Source organism: Lampris incognitus, chromosome 17 (assembly GCF_029633865.1).
Source record: "Lampris incognitus isolate fLamInc1 chromosome 17, fLamInc1.hap2, whole genome shotgun sequence".
Lineage (NCBI taxonomy): Eukaryota > Metazoa > Chordata > Actinopteri > Lampriformes > Lampridae > Lampris > Lampris incognitus.
Window position 1 is genome coordinate 40,198,830 of NC_079227.1, and position 16,027 is coordinate 40,214,856.

Sequence of the window (16,027 nt, forward strand, 5' to 3'; positions counted from 1 at the left end):
ATCAGAAACAGCAGCTCCTCCGCCAAGTGAGAGGATGCGCCGAGTCCCTACACACCTGCAGCAGTACGTGGTAGAGGGCGCTGTAGGCCAGCAGCGGCAGCAGGAAAGAGGGAGGGAGGCAGAGTGCAGGCGGCTCTTCTTCAGCGAACGGAGCAGCCAGCTGGTTGAGGCCATGTGTGCCCTCGACCCAGACAGGCCTCACTTTTTGGATGGACAGAAGGCGAAACCGCTGCTGGAGCTCACTGATACAGCTTTGGTGGAATCTGAGTTTCTGTAGCTCGACACTTTTTACAGTGTGAAATGGCCGCTCTACCGAAGACCAGTGGAGGCCTGCTGCCATCCTGCAGCGCTACTCTGGGCTCCTCACCGCCATGCCAAGCGTGCTCACTGCTCTGAAACATGGAGGGACTTGTGGAGCATCCTCAGCGACGTGCGAGGACACAGTTTCACCGCTAACCAACGTCTTCAGTCAGCACAGACGAAGCATGCTACACCAGAGAAAAGCTCACTTGATCCAGCTGGCGTTTGAAGGGGGTCTTACAAGACGATTTCGGGAAGAAGGCCGGGAGGGTCGCTCACTCAGGAAGTTCAACAAGCAAGCAAGGAGGCTGCAAGTCTACTGAGGACAGCAGGTAAGACAGAAGTTTGCTGGTTTGTGTGTCGGCTGGCGGCGCTGTCCCTGCTACTGAGATGGGGCGGAGCTGTGGAGGAGAGACAGACAGGACACGTCACTTCGGTTCAGCCTGGCTTGCTTTTCGTGGTTGTAAATAACACTTTTGGCCCTAATTCTATATATGTTTTCTATTGCAGCAATCCACATGGAGGACATGACAGGCCGGGGAAGTGAAGTCCCGGTCCCCGAGAGAGAGGGGGAGGGACGGAGCGAGAGAGCTGCATGGCAGGAGCAGAACAGCGGAGACGTTTGGTGCTTCATTGGATATGTTTGGGGGGGTTTTGCCTTTCTGGAGCAGTAGCTAGATCCTTTTCATTAAAAACATATTTCTTGAGGTCTTGAGTTTGAAATATGTTAAAACTCAATCCTCAGTTATTATATCTGCTGTGATGATCAGAATTTATATCAGTCTCCATGCTGTATAAAACATGGAGTATTTAATAACTTTTATTGATGACCTTTATTTAACCCAGCCACTGAGGATGCACAAGCCAGTGCATCCTTAGTGTCGGTCCCAAGCCTGGACAAATGGGGAGGGTTGCGTCAGGAAGGGCACCCGGCGTAAAATCTTTGCCAAATCAAATATGAGAAACATCATAAATAAGACTTACATACCGGATCGGTCGAGGCCCGGGTTACCAACGACCGCCACAGGTACTGTTAACCAGCAGGGTGTCGGTGGAAACTATGCTACTGTTGGGCGAAGGAGAAGGAGAGGGGGAAAGCATGTCCAGAGGCAGCTAGAGAGGAGGAAGGGTAGGCATGTGGAGGTGAGAGTTGGAACTTTGAATGTTGGCACTATGACTGGTAAAGGGAGAGAGCTGGCTGACATGATGGAAAGAAGAAAGGTAGGCATACTGTGTGTGCAAGAGACCAGGTGGAAGGGGAGTAAGGCCAGGAGTATCGGAGGTGGGTTCAAACTCTTCTACCATGATGTGAATGGGAGGAGTAATGGGGTAGGGGTAATTCTGAAGGAAGAGTATGTCAAGAGTGTGCTGGAGGTGAAGAGAGTGTCAGACAGAGTGATGAGTATGAAGCTGGAAATTGAAGGTTTATTGCTGAATGTTATCAGCGCATATGCCCCGCAAGTTGGGTGTGAGATGGATGAAAAAGAAGAATTCTGGAATGAGTTGGATGACGTGGTGGAGAGGGTACCCAAGGAGGAGAGAGTGGTGATTGGAGCGGACTTCAATGGACATGTTGGTGAAGGGAACAGAGGTGATGAGGAGGTGATGGGTAGGTATGGAGCCAAGAAGAGAAATGTGGAAGGACAGATGGTGGTCGATTTTGCGAAAAGGATGGAAATGGCTGTGGTGAATACATATTTCAAGAAGAGGGAGGAACACAGGGTGACGTACAAGAGTGGAGGAAAGTGCACACAGGTGGACTATATCTTATGTAGAAGGCGCCATCTAAAAGGGATTGGAGACTGCAAGGTGGTGACAGGGGAGAACGTAGCTAGGCAGCATCGGATGGTGGTCTGTCGGATGACTTTGGAGACCAAGAAGAGGAGGAAGCGAGTGAAGACACAGCCGAAGATCAAATGGTGGAAGTTGAAGAAGGAAGACTGTTGTGTGGAGTTCAGGCAGGAGTTAAGACAGGCACTGGATGGTAGTGAAGAGTTGCCGGTTGGCTGGGCAACCACTGCAGAAATAGTGAGGGAGACAGCTAGGAAGGTACTTGGTGTGTCATCAGGACAGAGGAAGGAAGACAAGGAGACTTGGTGGTGGAATGAGGAAGTACAGCAAATTATACAGAGGAAGGGGTTGGCAAAGAAGAAGTGGGATAGTCAGAGAGATGAAGAAAGTAGACAGGAGCACAATGAGATGCAGCGTAAAGCAAAGAGAGACGTGGCAAAGGCAAAGGAAAAGGCGTATGGTGAGTTGTATGACAGATTAGACACTAAGGAAGGAGAAAAGGACTTGTACCGATTGGCTAGACAGAGGGACCAAGCTGCAAAGGATGTGCAGCAAGTTAGGGCGATCAAGGATAGAGATGGAAATGTGCTGACAAGCGAGGAGAGTGTGCTAAGAAGGTGGAAGGAGTACTTTGAGGGGCTGATGAATGAAGAAAATGAGAGAGAGAGAAGGCTGGATGATGTGGGGATGGTGAATCAGGAAGTTCAGCGGATTGGCAAGGAGGAAGTGAGGGCAGCTATGAAGAGGATGAAGAGTGGAAAGGCAGTTGGTCCCGATGACATACCTGTGGAGGCATGGAGATGTTTAGGAGAGATGGCAGTGGAGTTTTTAACTAGATTGTTTAACACAATCCTGGAAAGTGAGAGGATGCCTGAGGAGTGGAGAAGAAGCATACTGGTACCGATTTTCAAGAACAAGGGCGATGTGCAGAACTGTAACAACTACAGAGGTATAAAGTTGATCAGCCACAGCATGAAGATTTGGGAAAGAGTAATAGAAGCTAGGTTAAGAGGAGAGGTGATGATCAGCGAGCAGCAGTATGGTTTCATGCCATGAAAGAGCACCACAGATGTGATGTTTGCTTTGAGAATGTTGATGGAGAAGTATAGAGAAGGCCAGAAAGAGTTGCATTGTGTCTTTGTAGATTTAGAGAAAGCTTATGACAGAGTGCCGAGAGAGGAGGTGTGGTATTGTATGAGGAAGTCAGGAGTTGCAGAGAAGTATGTAGGAGTGGTGCAGGATATGTATGAGGGAAGTGTGACAATGGTGAAGTGTGTGGTTAGAATGACAGGTGGGTTCAAGGTGGAGGTGGGATTACATCAAGGATCGGCTCTGAGCCCTTTCTTGTTTGCAATGGTGATGGACAGGTTGACGGACAAGATCAGGCAGGAGTCTCCATGGACGATGATGTTCGCGGATGACATAGTGATCTGTAGCGAGAGTAGGGTGCAGGTTGAGGAGAGCCTGGAGAGGTGGAGGTATGCACTGGAGAGAAGAGGAATGAAAGTCAGTAGGAGCAAGACGGAATACCTATGCGTGAATGAGAGGGAGGACAGTGGAATGGTCAGGATGCAAGGAGTGGAGGTGACAAAGGCATTTGAGTTTAAATACTTGGGGTCAACCGTCCAAAGTAACGGGGAGTGCAGTAGAGAGGTGGAGAAGAGAGTGCAGGCAGGGTGGAGTGGGTGGAGAAGTGTGTCAGGAGTGATTTGCGACAGAAGGGTACCAGCAAGAGTTAAACGGAAGGTTTACAAGATGGTTGTGAGACCAGCTATGTTATATGGTTTGGAGACAGTGGCACTGACGAAAAGACAGGAGGAGGAGCTGGAGGTGGCAGAGATGAAGATGATAAGATTTTCACTGGGAGTGATGAAGAAGGACAGGATTAGGAACGATTATATTAGAGGGACAGCTCAGGTTGGACGGTTTGGAGACAAAGCAAGAAAGGCAAGATTGAGATGGCTTGGACATGTGTGGAGGAGAGATGCTGGGTATATTGGGAGAAGGATGCTGAATATGGAGCTGCCAGGGAAGAGGAGAAGAGGAAGGCCAAAGAGGAGGTTTATGGATGTGGTGAGGGAAGACATGCAGGTGGCTGGTGTGACAGAGGAAGACGCAGAAGACAGGAAGAAATGGAAACGGATGATCCGCTGTGGCGCCCCCTAACGGGAACAGCCGAAAATAGTAGTAGTAGTAGTAGTAGATAAAGAAAAACATTATATTTGAAAATAATGAAAATAAAAACACATTGAATAAAACAAGGTAGTCTGTTTAACAGCTTTTAAATAAAATTATGTTTTCAATATATTTTAGATGAAATTGTCACATTTAAATAAAAAAATGTAAATACATTTGTAAATGAATGACTTATGGTATTTAAATAGCATACAAATGAAAATAAACTGTAGTCTATTGAGACTATCCATCTCATAGTGAAAAAATAACCGTTTCAACATTTCAATAACTGCATTAACCATCGAGGTGGTCTAATTTTAGAACGGTCTTGAAACAAATCTGACTGAGTGAGAATGTATATTGACATTCAAAAGTCTAGACCTCGAATGTAAGACGACCCCCACTTTTTCATACGTATTTCCAGGGTAAAAACCCCGTCTTCTATTCAGAACAATACGGTAGCTACCTATCATACATCACATATATCATATATCAGAATATTCTATTACTGTCAAGCCAACTATGAACATTAAAATACGTCAAACCATGAGTCCTGTATCATAGCTACATGTATGACGTTTTCAGCAACAAAAAAGGCGTGGAAATCAGTTTGGTATTCAGCGAGTTATGATCGATTAACTGCGCTGACAGTTCATTGCGACTGCCAAACACATTACACTGAGTGGAGCGGGTGACCGGCCCAAGATGGCGGCCCCACGGCTCGTCAGCGTCAATAGGCAGCAGCGGTCGATGCGGCGTCTACTCTTTATATGTCTATGACATCAGAATCTGTAGAGCATTAGTAAGAATACGAGCAGGAGGTAATGAGATCCAGCAGGGGGCAGCACTGACAACCTGAGAGAAAACCTTCAGGTGAAAGCGACACACACTGGACTGCCACCAAAACAACCAACGAGGAAGAAGCGTCACTTCCTGCTTCAGGTAGTTGGAACCAGAACACGCCCTGTTAAAAAAGACCAACGATAAGAAAAGTGGTGAAGAGTGAAGAGACTGAAATACAACCAAACAAGTCTGGCCCACTTCAAGTACTGATGACACCCAACTTAACTATTGTTTCTTCAACTATCTATAAGTACTAATGTCTACAGTGTACTGTACATGTGTACTGATATGTATAGTGTACTGTCTATATGTATAGTGTACTGTCTATAAGTACTGATATGTATAGTGTACTGTCTATGTATATGTATAGTGTATGGTCTATATGTACTGATATGTATAGTGTACTGTCTATGTATATGTATAGTGTATGGTCTATATGTACTGATATAGTGTGGTGATATAGAGTGTACTGTTTATATGTGTTTGTATTATAATGTAGTGATGTAGTATACTGCGTATATGTAGTGGTATTATAGTGTACTGTGTATATGTAGTGATATTATAGTGTAGTGTGTATATGTAGTGATATTATAGTGTAGTGGTATTATAGTGTAGTGTGTATATGTGGACTGATGTGAACCAGTGTAAACCTGGTCTGGACTGATCTAGTGTTACTGACCTCTGGCCTTCCTCTTGTAGTAGATCAGACCTGCCAAAGACAAAATCAAACCCAGAAGCAGACCTGACGCTCCGCTGGCGATCTTGTTTCTGTCTGATTGTGGCATGGAGGGATCTGGAGAGACAGACACATGTCTCTATCTATAGACACATCTGCATGTTGACCTGTCTCTCTATGTCTTCATCACCTATCCATGGACAGAGACACACATAGATACTCACTCCAGTCCACTTTCTTAGGAGAGGGGAAACTGGCGTGTTCCACCATGCAGGTGATCTTCTCTCCAGACCTGAGATGAAATAAGTGAAGAAGAAGAAAACACACAGGAAATAAACAACATATCAACAATAAATAAGACGTGATGTGATTGGATGAGGTAAGTCTGTACTTTCCTGTCTGTCTGCACAGAAACTAGTCGAGCTGATAATAAACATCAGCCCAGTTTAAAACACGGTATTAATACACAATAAATACTCTGTCGTCCATCTGGGATCTCACGTGTAAAGAGCCACGCATCCCACCTTAAATATACAGCTGGTGTCTACAGAGCAGACACGGAGGAGACACGTTCCACCTTAAACATACAGCTGGTGTCTACAGAGCAGACACTGAGGAGACACGTTCCACCTTAAACCATCACTTTGTGCTTTGTTTTCCAGTCATTGTGTGTGTGTGTGTGTGTGTGTGTGTGTGTGTGTGTGTGTGTGTGTGTGTGTGTGTGTGTGTGTGTAAATGTGAGTGTATAGTGTTAAAGTGTTATGTATGTATTTGGACCGGTCCATTCGGTACTGAGTCTAAGTGTTCTGACCTGGGCGTGTACTCCAGGTGGGAGTGGATCTGGTAGTACCAATCACCATTTGCCAGCTCATCGGTGGAAGTGACGTCAGAGGTCACTGGTTGTCCGTCTCTCAGCCAGGTGACACTGATGTATTTGGGGTAGAAGTTGTAGACACTGCACATCAGCATGGCCGGATGTCGGCCACTAGGGGGCGTCACTGAAGTCAGTCTCACACTGGGTTCAGCTGGTAAATAATTATTTTTGTTATCATCGTCGTCATCATCATCGTCATCGTCATGGCTTGAAATTAACTTTTTGAATCAATGTCAAATGTGTAGAGTTGCTAATCCTGATAGTATATAATGTGTGGGGCCACATGGTGGCGCAGTGGTCAGCGCAGTCGCCTCACAGCAGAAAGGTCGTGGGTTGGAATCCCGTGGTAGTCCAACCTTGGGGGTTGTACTGATGTGTCGTAGGTTAGTTTACAATATTACGACAGCGGCCCCCAGAGGAGTTACCATAAACTGATTTACGGCAGTGCCTAGCAGAGCTGGAATAAAGCATGTTAAACGGCTCTTCTGCGGTGAGTCGCCTCAGTCCAGCCCTCCGCATTGAGGACTAGACTCTGTTATAGCCGTACCTCAAACAGGACTCATGAAAACCCGGCACGTTACTGTAACATGAGACTCATACTAGATCTGCTGGATGATGCAGATGCAGTAAATCCTGAAGCACTTATTTGTTGCTTAGACTTCTATGAGGCCTTTGACGCGATTGAACTCACGGTTCTGTTACAGTCCGTCGAGGCGTTGGGCTTTGGGAATAACTTTGTTGGCATTGTCAATGTGTTTTACAAAGATATGAATAGTTCTGTTATGATGAACTTTAACAGCTGTAAAAGAGTCCAGATGAACAGAGGGCTCCGCCAAGGCTGCCCTGTTCCTCCTCCCTTATTTATTTGAGGGGCTGAATTCTTATCAGTTAATATTGTGAATGATGGACGTTTGGAAGGAATGTCGGGTTTTGGTGGAGAGTTAAAAATCTCACAACTGGCAGACGACACCACTTTGTTTCGAAGGACAAGAAGCACGTGAGGAACTCTGTTACCTCAGGTAACCAGTGTTCCAGGGCCTCGGACCTGCGACTAAATGTGTGCACATATGGAATGTTGTCTGTGCGTGATTGTAGCGATTGTGTAGTTGGAAACATCCGGTAAAAGAGTCCGTTAGGTATTTGGGAATATATACAACTACACATCTTACAGCTAGACAACATCTCCATTTCTCCAACAGATTAAAAAGACCAAGTCTGTCTTCAGGATTGGTCTTGGAAGGGGTTTCTCTATTTTAGGAGGAGTTCTCCTCTCCAAAGCAGAGGGCCTGTCTCGCTTTGTGGGTCCATCTGTGTCTCTATTGGTTTATGGTTCTACCGCCACAGAAGCAAATAGAACTTTCTTAAATGTCATTTGGAAGAATAAACCACACCAGCTTAAAACATGTGTCCTGTCCAGCAGTGAAGCAGAAGGAGGTCTGGAAGTTCTACATTGCATTGATTCTGGTAACACAACACACAAACACGCTCACACTTGCTGTGTGATGGTGAAATGTCCCATAAGTGTTGGACTGGTGTGGAGTCTCGTGACTCTGTCCCTCCTTTAACATGAGACACGTGACCTGGTGCTGTCTTCATCCAGAAGATGTGTTCTTCAACATCTGATTAATTGTGTTACTGTAGATGACACATGTGTACTCACAAACAGGAGTTGTGTAAATCACTACCTAAGATCCCTGCTTGTCTCCAAGAAGTGAGTCTTTCCTTAAACCTCTCAGCCTTGAAACAACAACACAAGTAACGAGCTGCTGACCTACTACCACACTTGTGTCCTGACAGCCGTCTGTTACTGTACATGTGTACACGTGTACTCCCCTTCTGTTTTGTTGTGTGTCTGTTCTTTGTTTGTATGATGTTGTTACCATTTATTAGGGGTCCAAGCCCCAGGGGCTGGGGACCCCTATTGTTTCTGCTCAGATTTTTATTTTATTTTTATTTTTCCGTTGGTAAACGTGGTACTGCAGCCTACACCGTAACAGATTCTACAAAACCCTTTGGAGGCCTGGTACAGAACTTCGCACTTACCCCACATGCAAAACATGACACATGTCCACCAGTTGGTGGCGCTATTTTGAAAGTCAACGCGTTTTGGCGTGTAACTCCCAAACCGTACGTCGGACATGCAAAACCTTTACATGCACAGATTCACTGAGCATAGCTGAATCACGTGGTATAGGCCACGCCCATCTCTTCCTGTAATTTCATTTCGCAAATTTGTGAAAATAGCCAAAATTACTTGTTCGAACTCCTTCTAGGCCGTGCGATCGATTTACACGAAACGTGGCACACATCATCTACAGTCACTCAAGGCAAAAAGTTGTCGAAAGAATTTTGATCCGTTGCTCGGTTTTGATTTGACAGATCAATGAACCTTGACTGGAAAACGGTGATTTTCCATGACGGTGCCATAACTCATCAATGCATTGACATATCAACATGAAATTTCATACGTATGTCACGTATTATCAAAAGATCCTAACCCATTAAGTGCGTTTCATTTGTCTAGTAGGGGGCGTTATAAATTGGAGAAGTGTCTATCTCATAATTGGCAGCACGGATTAGGATGACATTTCCGGTGCACAATCTAGGATCATACTGGAGTTGATACACGCAATTTGGTCATGATTTTAAAAGTGGGCGTGGCTTATGACAAAAATGTAAATTTCACCTGCGAAACTTCAAAAATGCCCCAAAATGTCCCCCAAATCCCCTGCACATCCTACAGAGCTGAGATGTTGTGAGCAGATCCAGTAAGTGATGCCAACACTTTGCTGCACTGCAACATATGGTCAATTCAGAAGTCCGTCACTCTATAGTTTTCAAAATATGAAAAATCATAAAACATAAATATTTCCGCACAGATTCATTCAATTGCTACCAACATCGCCAAAGACATTCTGGAGAATGAACATATCAAGGGGGTCAAAGGTCATTCTAATCGGTCAAAACATGCATCCACACCAATGTACAATATATGCCTGTACAGTGTACAATATACCTAATATTTTTTTATTTTCACACATATTTGATCAAACTATTCCAAAATATTTGACAGGACACGTGACACTACCAGCATGACGTGTGAATGTGTTCAGATGTTTATCAGCGACGGTTTTTGTGTTATAAGCGTTTAAAGTATAAGGGACAACATGCAGCTCTTTAGCAGCAGCTATGCTATTGGTTCAAGGTGGCGGATCTTGTTCACAGCAACTCCCATTAACACGAAACTTGGTCCACCAATAAGTCATGACGGCCTGAGGTTCTGTGCATTATTTACTGTTAATTGGCCACTAGGTGGCGCTATGCTGCAAAATCATGAAATGCGCTAACATTATATATCCAAACTACTTGTAGCCTGTCAGTGTGATCAAACTGAAGCTTTGCAGCTAGCAGCTATGTACTCTTGTGAGCACCCTTCAGTAAAGGACATTTTATAATGCAAACCATTATCACCCCAAGTCCACTCTACTGCCCTTTGACACGGCTACACAACGCACTACAGGAGTACAACTACACATTTCTTTCAGAATCAGCAAACAAGTCACAGAATGACCCATAGCAGCTGTAAGATAAGCCTCTGCTTCCACATCTCTGGCTCAGACACCGCCATTAGCTGCGTCTGTTAAGAACTAATCTCAGTTTCCTGATGACGCCTTCACGCATCACTGCATAGAGGCTGAACTCAGATGCAGCATACTCATGCTTCATTATCTCCTCCTACTCCCACTTCAGCAGGTTTAATTAAAACACAAATCAGTTCCCTGAAGCTCAGAACAAGGTTTCCAGCAGGCTGCATTTCTCCCACTTTACTGAATAACTCACTGCAAGGCTGCCAAGAAACCCTCTGAAGTTAGTGGAAGACAACCTCTTCGCTCCTGTCAGCCCCACACTTGCCTCGTCCATGGGAGGGAACACTAGAATTGTACTTCTCCTAAAACAGATACTACACGCTCTTCCACTGTTAGTACTCAGTACCTAACAATCCACATTGTTGACAAGTATGTACAGCCTAATACTACTCATTTCCCCACCTCATCCCTACATGTCATTATATTCTTTTAGACACATATGTTGTTTTTCTTCCAGCCCCAACCCACACGATGTTAATAACCTGTTCCGGGTTCATCAATAATCCTTTGTTGACGTCATAGATGATCAATAGTTGTGCGCTGTGTTCACAACCATCCTCATACACCATCTTGACGGACAGCTTTACGACCACCGTCGCTCTTTAAGACTGAGACTTGCATCCGTCTAATAAGCAAACAGCTCAACTAGCGAGGCTCCTACAGACAGCCAGACCCGACTTACATACATGGGGGCTTGGAGCCCGTTAATACCTGCTGGCAGCGCTGCTTTATGTCGGGGACTGTCTCACACCCTGATTGGGTTCTTCTGACGTAGTTGTGTAATTATACTCAACCTGATGTGTGTCCGTAATACTACACACCTGTTTTATGTACCATGTTCTATTGTTCACTAATACACACATACACACACACACGCACACAGACACACACACACATATACACAAACACACACACACAGACACACAGACACACGCACACGCACACACACGCACACACACACGCACACACGCACAAACAAACACACATACACAAACACACAAACACACAAAGACACACACACAAAAACGCACACACATTCACACTTACGGACACACACACACACAGACACAGACGCACAGACACACACGCACACAGACACACACAGACACACACGCACACACATGCACGGACGCACGCGCGCGAACGGACACGCGCGCACACGACGCACAACTCCAACGGGCGCGCGCACAACTCACAAAGACGCACACAGCGTGACAAACACACACAAACGCGCGCGCACATACACGCGCACACACCGACACGCACACACACCTGACAGAGGCACGCGCGCACACAACTCACAAACGCGCGCGCACTTACACACACAGATACACACAAACACACACACGGTGACAAACACACACACGCACGCACACACACACGGTGACAAACACACACACAAACGGACACACGCGCGCGCAAACAGTCACCCGTGCACACCGACACACAACTCAGAAGCGCGAGCACACACAACTCACAAACAGGCGCGCACACTTACACACACGGATACATGCATGCATAATAATAGTACTACTAATAGTAGTAGTAACAGTAGTAGTAATAGTCATAATAATAGTACTACTCATAGTAGTAGTAACAGTAGTAGTAATAGTCATAATAATAGTACTACTCATAGTAGTAGTAACAGTAGTAGTAATAGTCATAATAATAGTGATACTAATAGTAGTGGTAACAGTAGTAGTAATAGTCATAATAATAGTGATACTAATAGTAGTAGTAACAGTAGTAGTAATAGTCATAATAATATTACTACTAATAGTAGTAGTACCAGTAGTAGTAATAGTCATAATAATAGTACTACTCACAGTAGTAGTAACAGTAGCAGTAATAGTCATAATAATAGTACTACTCATAGTAGTAGTAACAGTAGTAGTAATAGTCATAATAATAGTACTACTCATAGTAGTAGTAACAGTAGTAGTAATAGTCATAATAATAGTACTACTCATAGTAGTAGTAACAGTAGTAGTAATAGTCATAATAATAGTACTACTCATAGTAGTAGTAACAGTAGTAGTAATAGTCATAATAATAGTGATACTAATAGTAGTGGTAACAGTAGTAGTAATAGTCATAATAATAGTGATACTAATAGTAGTAGTAACAGTAGTAGTAATAGTCATAATAATATTACTACTAATAGTAGTAGTACCAGTAGTAGTAATAGTCATAATAATAGTACTACTCATAGTAGTAGTAACAGTAGTAGTAATAGTCATAATAATAGTACTACTAATAGTAGTAGTAACAGTAGTAGTAATAGTAATAATAATAGTACTACTCATAGTAGTAGTAACAGTAGTATTAATAGTCATAATAATAGTGATACTAATAGTAGTAGCAACAGTAGTAGTAATAGTCATAATAATATTACTACTAATAGTAGTAGTAACAGTAGTAGTAATAGTCATAATAATAGTACTACCCATAGTAGTAGTAACAGTAGTAGTAATAGTCATAATAATAGTACTACTAATAGTAGTAGTAACAGTAGTAGTAATAGTCATAATAATATTACTACTCATAGTATTAGTAAAAGTAGTAGTAATAGTCATAATAATAGTACTACTCATAGTAGTACTAACAGTAGTAGTAATAGTCATAATAACAGTACTACTAATAGTAGTAGTAACAGTAGTAGCAATAGTCATAATAATATTACTACTCATAGTATTAGTAAAAGTAGTAGTAATAGTCATAATAACAGTACTACTCATAGTAGTAGTAACAGTAGTAGTAATAGTCATAATACTAGTACTACTCATAGTAGTAGTAACAGTAGTAATAATAGTCATAATAATAGTGATACTAATAGTAGTAGTAACAGTAGTAGTAATAGTCATAATAATAGTGATACTAATAGTAGTAGTACCAGTAGTAGTAATAGTCATAATAATAGTACTACTCATAGTAGTAGTAACAGTAGTAGTAATAGTCATAATAATAGTGATACTAATAGTAGTAGTAACAGTAGTAGTAATAGTCATAATAATAGTACTACCCATAGTAGTAGTAACAGTAGTAGTAATAGTCATAATAATAGTACTACTAATAGTAGTAGTAACAGTAGTAGTAATAGTCATAATAATATTACTACTCATAGTATTAGTAAAAGTAGTAGTAATAGTCATAATAATAGTACTACTCATAGTAGTACTAACAGTAGTAGTAATAGTCATAATAACAGTACTACTAATAGTAGTAGTAACAGTAGTAGCAATAGTCATAATAATATTACTACTCATAGTATTAGTAAAAGTAGTAGTAATAGTCATAATAACAGTACTACTCATAGTAGTAGTAACAGTAGTAGTAATAGTCATAATACTAGTACTACTCATAGTAGTAGTAACAGTAGTAATAATAGTCATAATAATAGTGATACTAATAGTAGTAGTAACAGTAGTAGTAATAGTCATAATAATAGTACTACTCATAGTAGTACTAACAGTAGTAGTAATAGTCATAATAACAGTACTACTAATAGTAGTAGTAACAGTAGTAGCAATAGTCATAATAATATTACTACTCATAGTATTAGTAAAAGTAGTAGTAATAGTCATAATAACAGTACTACTCATAGTAGTAGTAACAGTAGTAGTAATAGTCATAATACTAGTACTACTCATAGTAGTAGTAACAGTAGTAATAATAGTCATAATAATAGTGATACTAATAGTAGTAGTAACAGTAGTAGTAATAGTCATAATAATAGTGATACTAATAGTAGTAGTACCAGTAGTAGTAATAGTCATAATAATAGTACTACTCATAGTAGTAGTAACAGTAGTAGTAATAGTCATAATAATAGTGATACTAATAGTAGTAGTAACAGTAGTAGTAATAGTCATAATAATAGTACTACCCATAGTAGTAGTAACAGTAGTAGTAATAGTCATAATAATAGTACTACTAATAGTAGTAGTAACAGTAGTAGTAATAGTCATAATAATAGTACTACTAATAGTAGTAGTAACAGCAGTAGTAATAGTCATAATAATAGTACTACTCATAGTAGTAGTAACAGTAGTAGTAATAGTCATAATAATAGTACTACTCATAGTAGTAGTTACAGTAGTAGTAATAGTCATAATAATAGTACTACTCATAGTAGTAGTAACAGTAGTAGTAATAGTCATAATAATAGTACTACTAATAGTAGTAGTAACAGCAGTAGTAATAGTCATAATAATATTACTACTAATAGTAGTAGTAACAGTAGTAGTAATAGTCATAATAATAGTTCTACTCATAGTAGTAGTTACAGTAGTAGTAATAGTCATAATAATAGTACTACTCATAGTAGTAGTAACAGTAGTAGTAATAGTCATAATAATAGTACTACTAATAGTAGTAGTACCAGTAGTAGTAATAGTCATAATAATAGTACTACTCATAGTAGTAGTAACAGTAGTAGTAATAGTCATAATAATAGTGATACTAATAGTAGTAGTAACAGTAGTAGTAATAGTCATAATAATAGTACTACTAATAGTAGTAGTAACATTAGTAGTAATAGTCATAATAATAGTACTACTCATAGTAGTAGTAACAGTAGTAGTAATAGGCATAATAATAGTACTACTCATAGTAGTAGTAACAGTAGTAGTAATAGTCATAATAATAGTACTACTCATAGTAGTAGTTACAGTAGTAGTAATAGTCATAATAATAGTACTACTCATAGTAGTAGTAACAGTAGTAGTAATAGTCATAATAATAGTACTACTAATAGTAGTAGTAACAGCAGTAGTAATAGTCATAATAATATTACTACTAATAGTAGTAGTAACAGTAGTAGTAATAGTCATAATAATAGTACTACTCATAGTAGTAGTTACAGTAGTAGTAATAGTCATAATAATAGTACTACTCATAGTAGTAGTAACAGTAGTAGTAATAGTCATAATAATAGTACTACTAATAGTAGTAGTAACAGCAGTAGTAATAGTCATAATAATAGTACTACTCATAGTAGTAGTAACAGTAGTAGTAATAGTCATAATAATAGTGATACTAATAGTAGTAGTAACAGTAATAGTAATAGTCATAATAATAGTACTACTCATAGTAGTAGTTACAGTAGTAGTAATAGTCATAATAATAGTACTACTCATAGTAGTAGTTACAGTAGTAGTAATAGTCATAATAATAGTACTACTCATAGTAGTAGTAACAGTAGTAGTAATAGTCATAATAATAGTACTACTAATAGTAGTAGTAACAGCAGTAGTAATAGTCATAATAATATTACTACTAATAGTAGTAGTAACAGTAGTAGTAATAGTCATAATAATAGTACTACTCATAGTAGTAGTTACAGTAGTAGTAATAGTCATAATAATAGTGATACTAATAGTAGTAGTAACAGTAGTAGTAATAGTCATAATAATAGTGATACTAATAGTAGTAGTACCAGTAGTAGTAATAGTCATAATAATAGTACTACTCATAGTAGTAGTAACAGTAGTAGTAATAGTCATAATAATAGTGATACTAATAGCAGTAGTAACAGTAGTAGTAATAGTCATAATAATAGTACTACCCATAGTAGTAGTAACAGTAGTAGTAATAGTCATAATAATAGTACTACTAATAGTAGTAGTAACAGTAGTAGTAATAGTCATAATAATATTACTACTCATAGTATTAGTAAAAGTAGTAGTAATAGTCATAATAATAGTACTACTCATAGTAGTA

At 40.6% G+C, this 16,027-nt stretch overlaps 1 protein-coding gene across 1 annotated transcript in view; it reads right to left on the reverse strand.

The window, feature by feature from the left end:
* Positions 1-4,471: 4,471 nt before the first annotated feature.
* LOC130127226 (H-2 class II histocompatibility antigen, E-S beta chain-like) overlaps positions 4,472-16,027 on the reverse strand; it is a 15,387-nt gene continuing 3,831 nt past the window's right edge. The window contains exons 3-6 of the mRNA XM_056296795.1: positions 6,597-6,810; positions 6,010-6,077; positions 5,789-5,902; positions 4,472-5,230 (exon numbers count right to left, since the gene is read on the reverse strand). Coding sequence (XP_056152770.1) covers positions 5,205-5,230; positions 5,789-5,902; positions 6,010-6,077; positions 6,597-6,810 — 422 coding nt within the window. The 3' untranslated portion in view covers positions 4,472-5,204. The remainder of the gene's footprint in view (positions 5,231-5,788; positions 5,903-6,009; positions 6,078-6,596; positions 6,811-16,027) is intronic.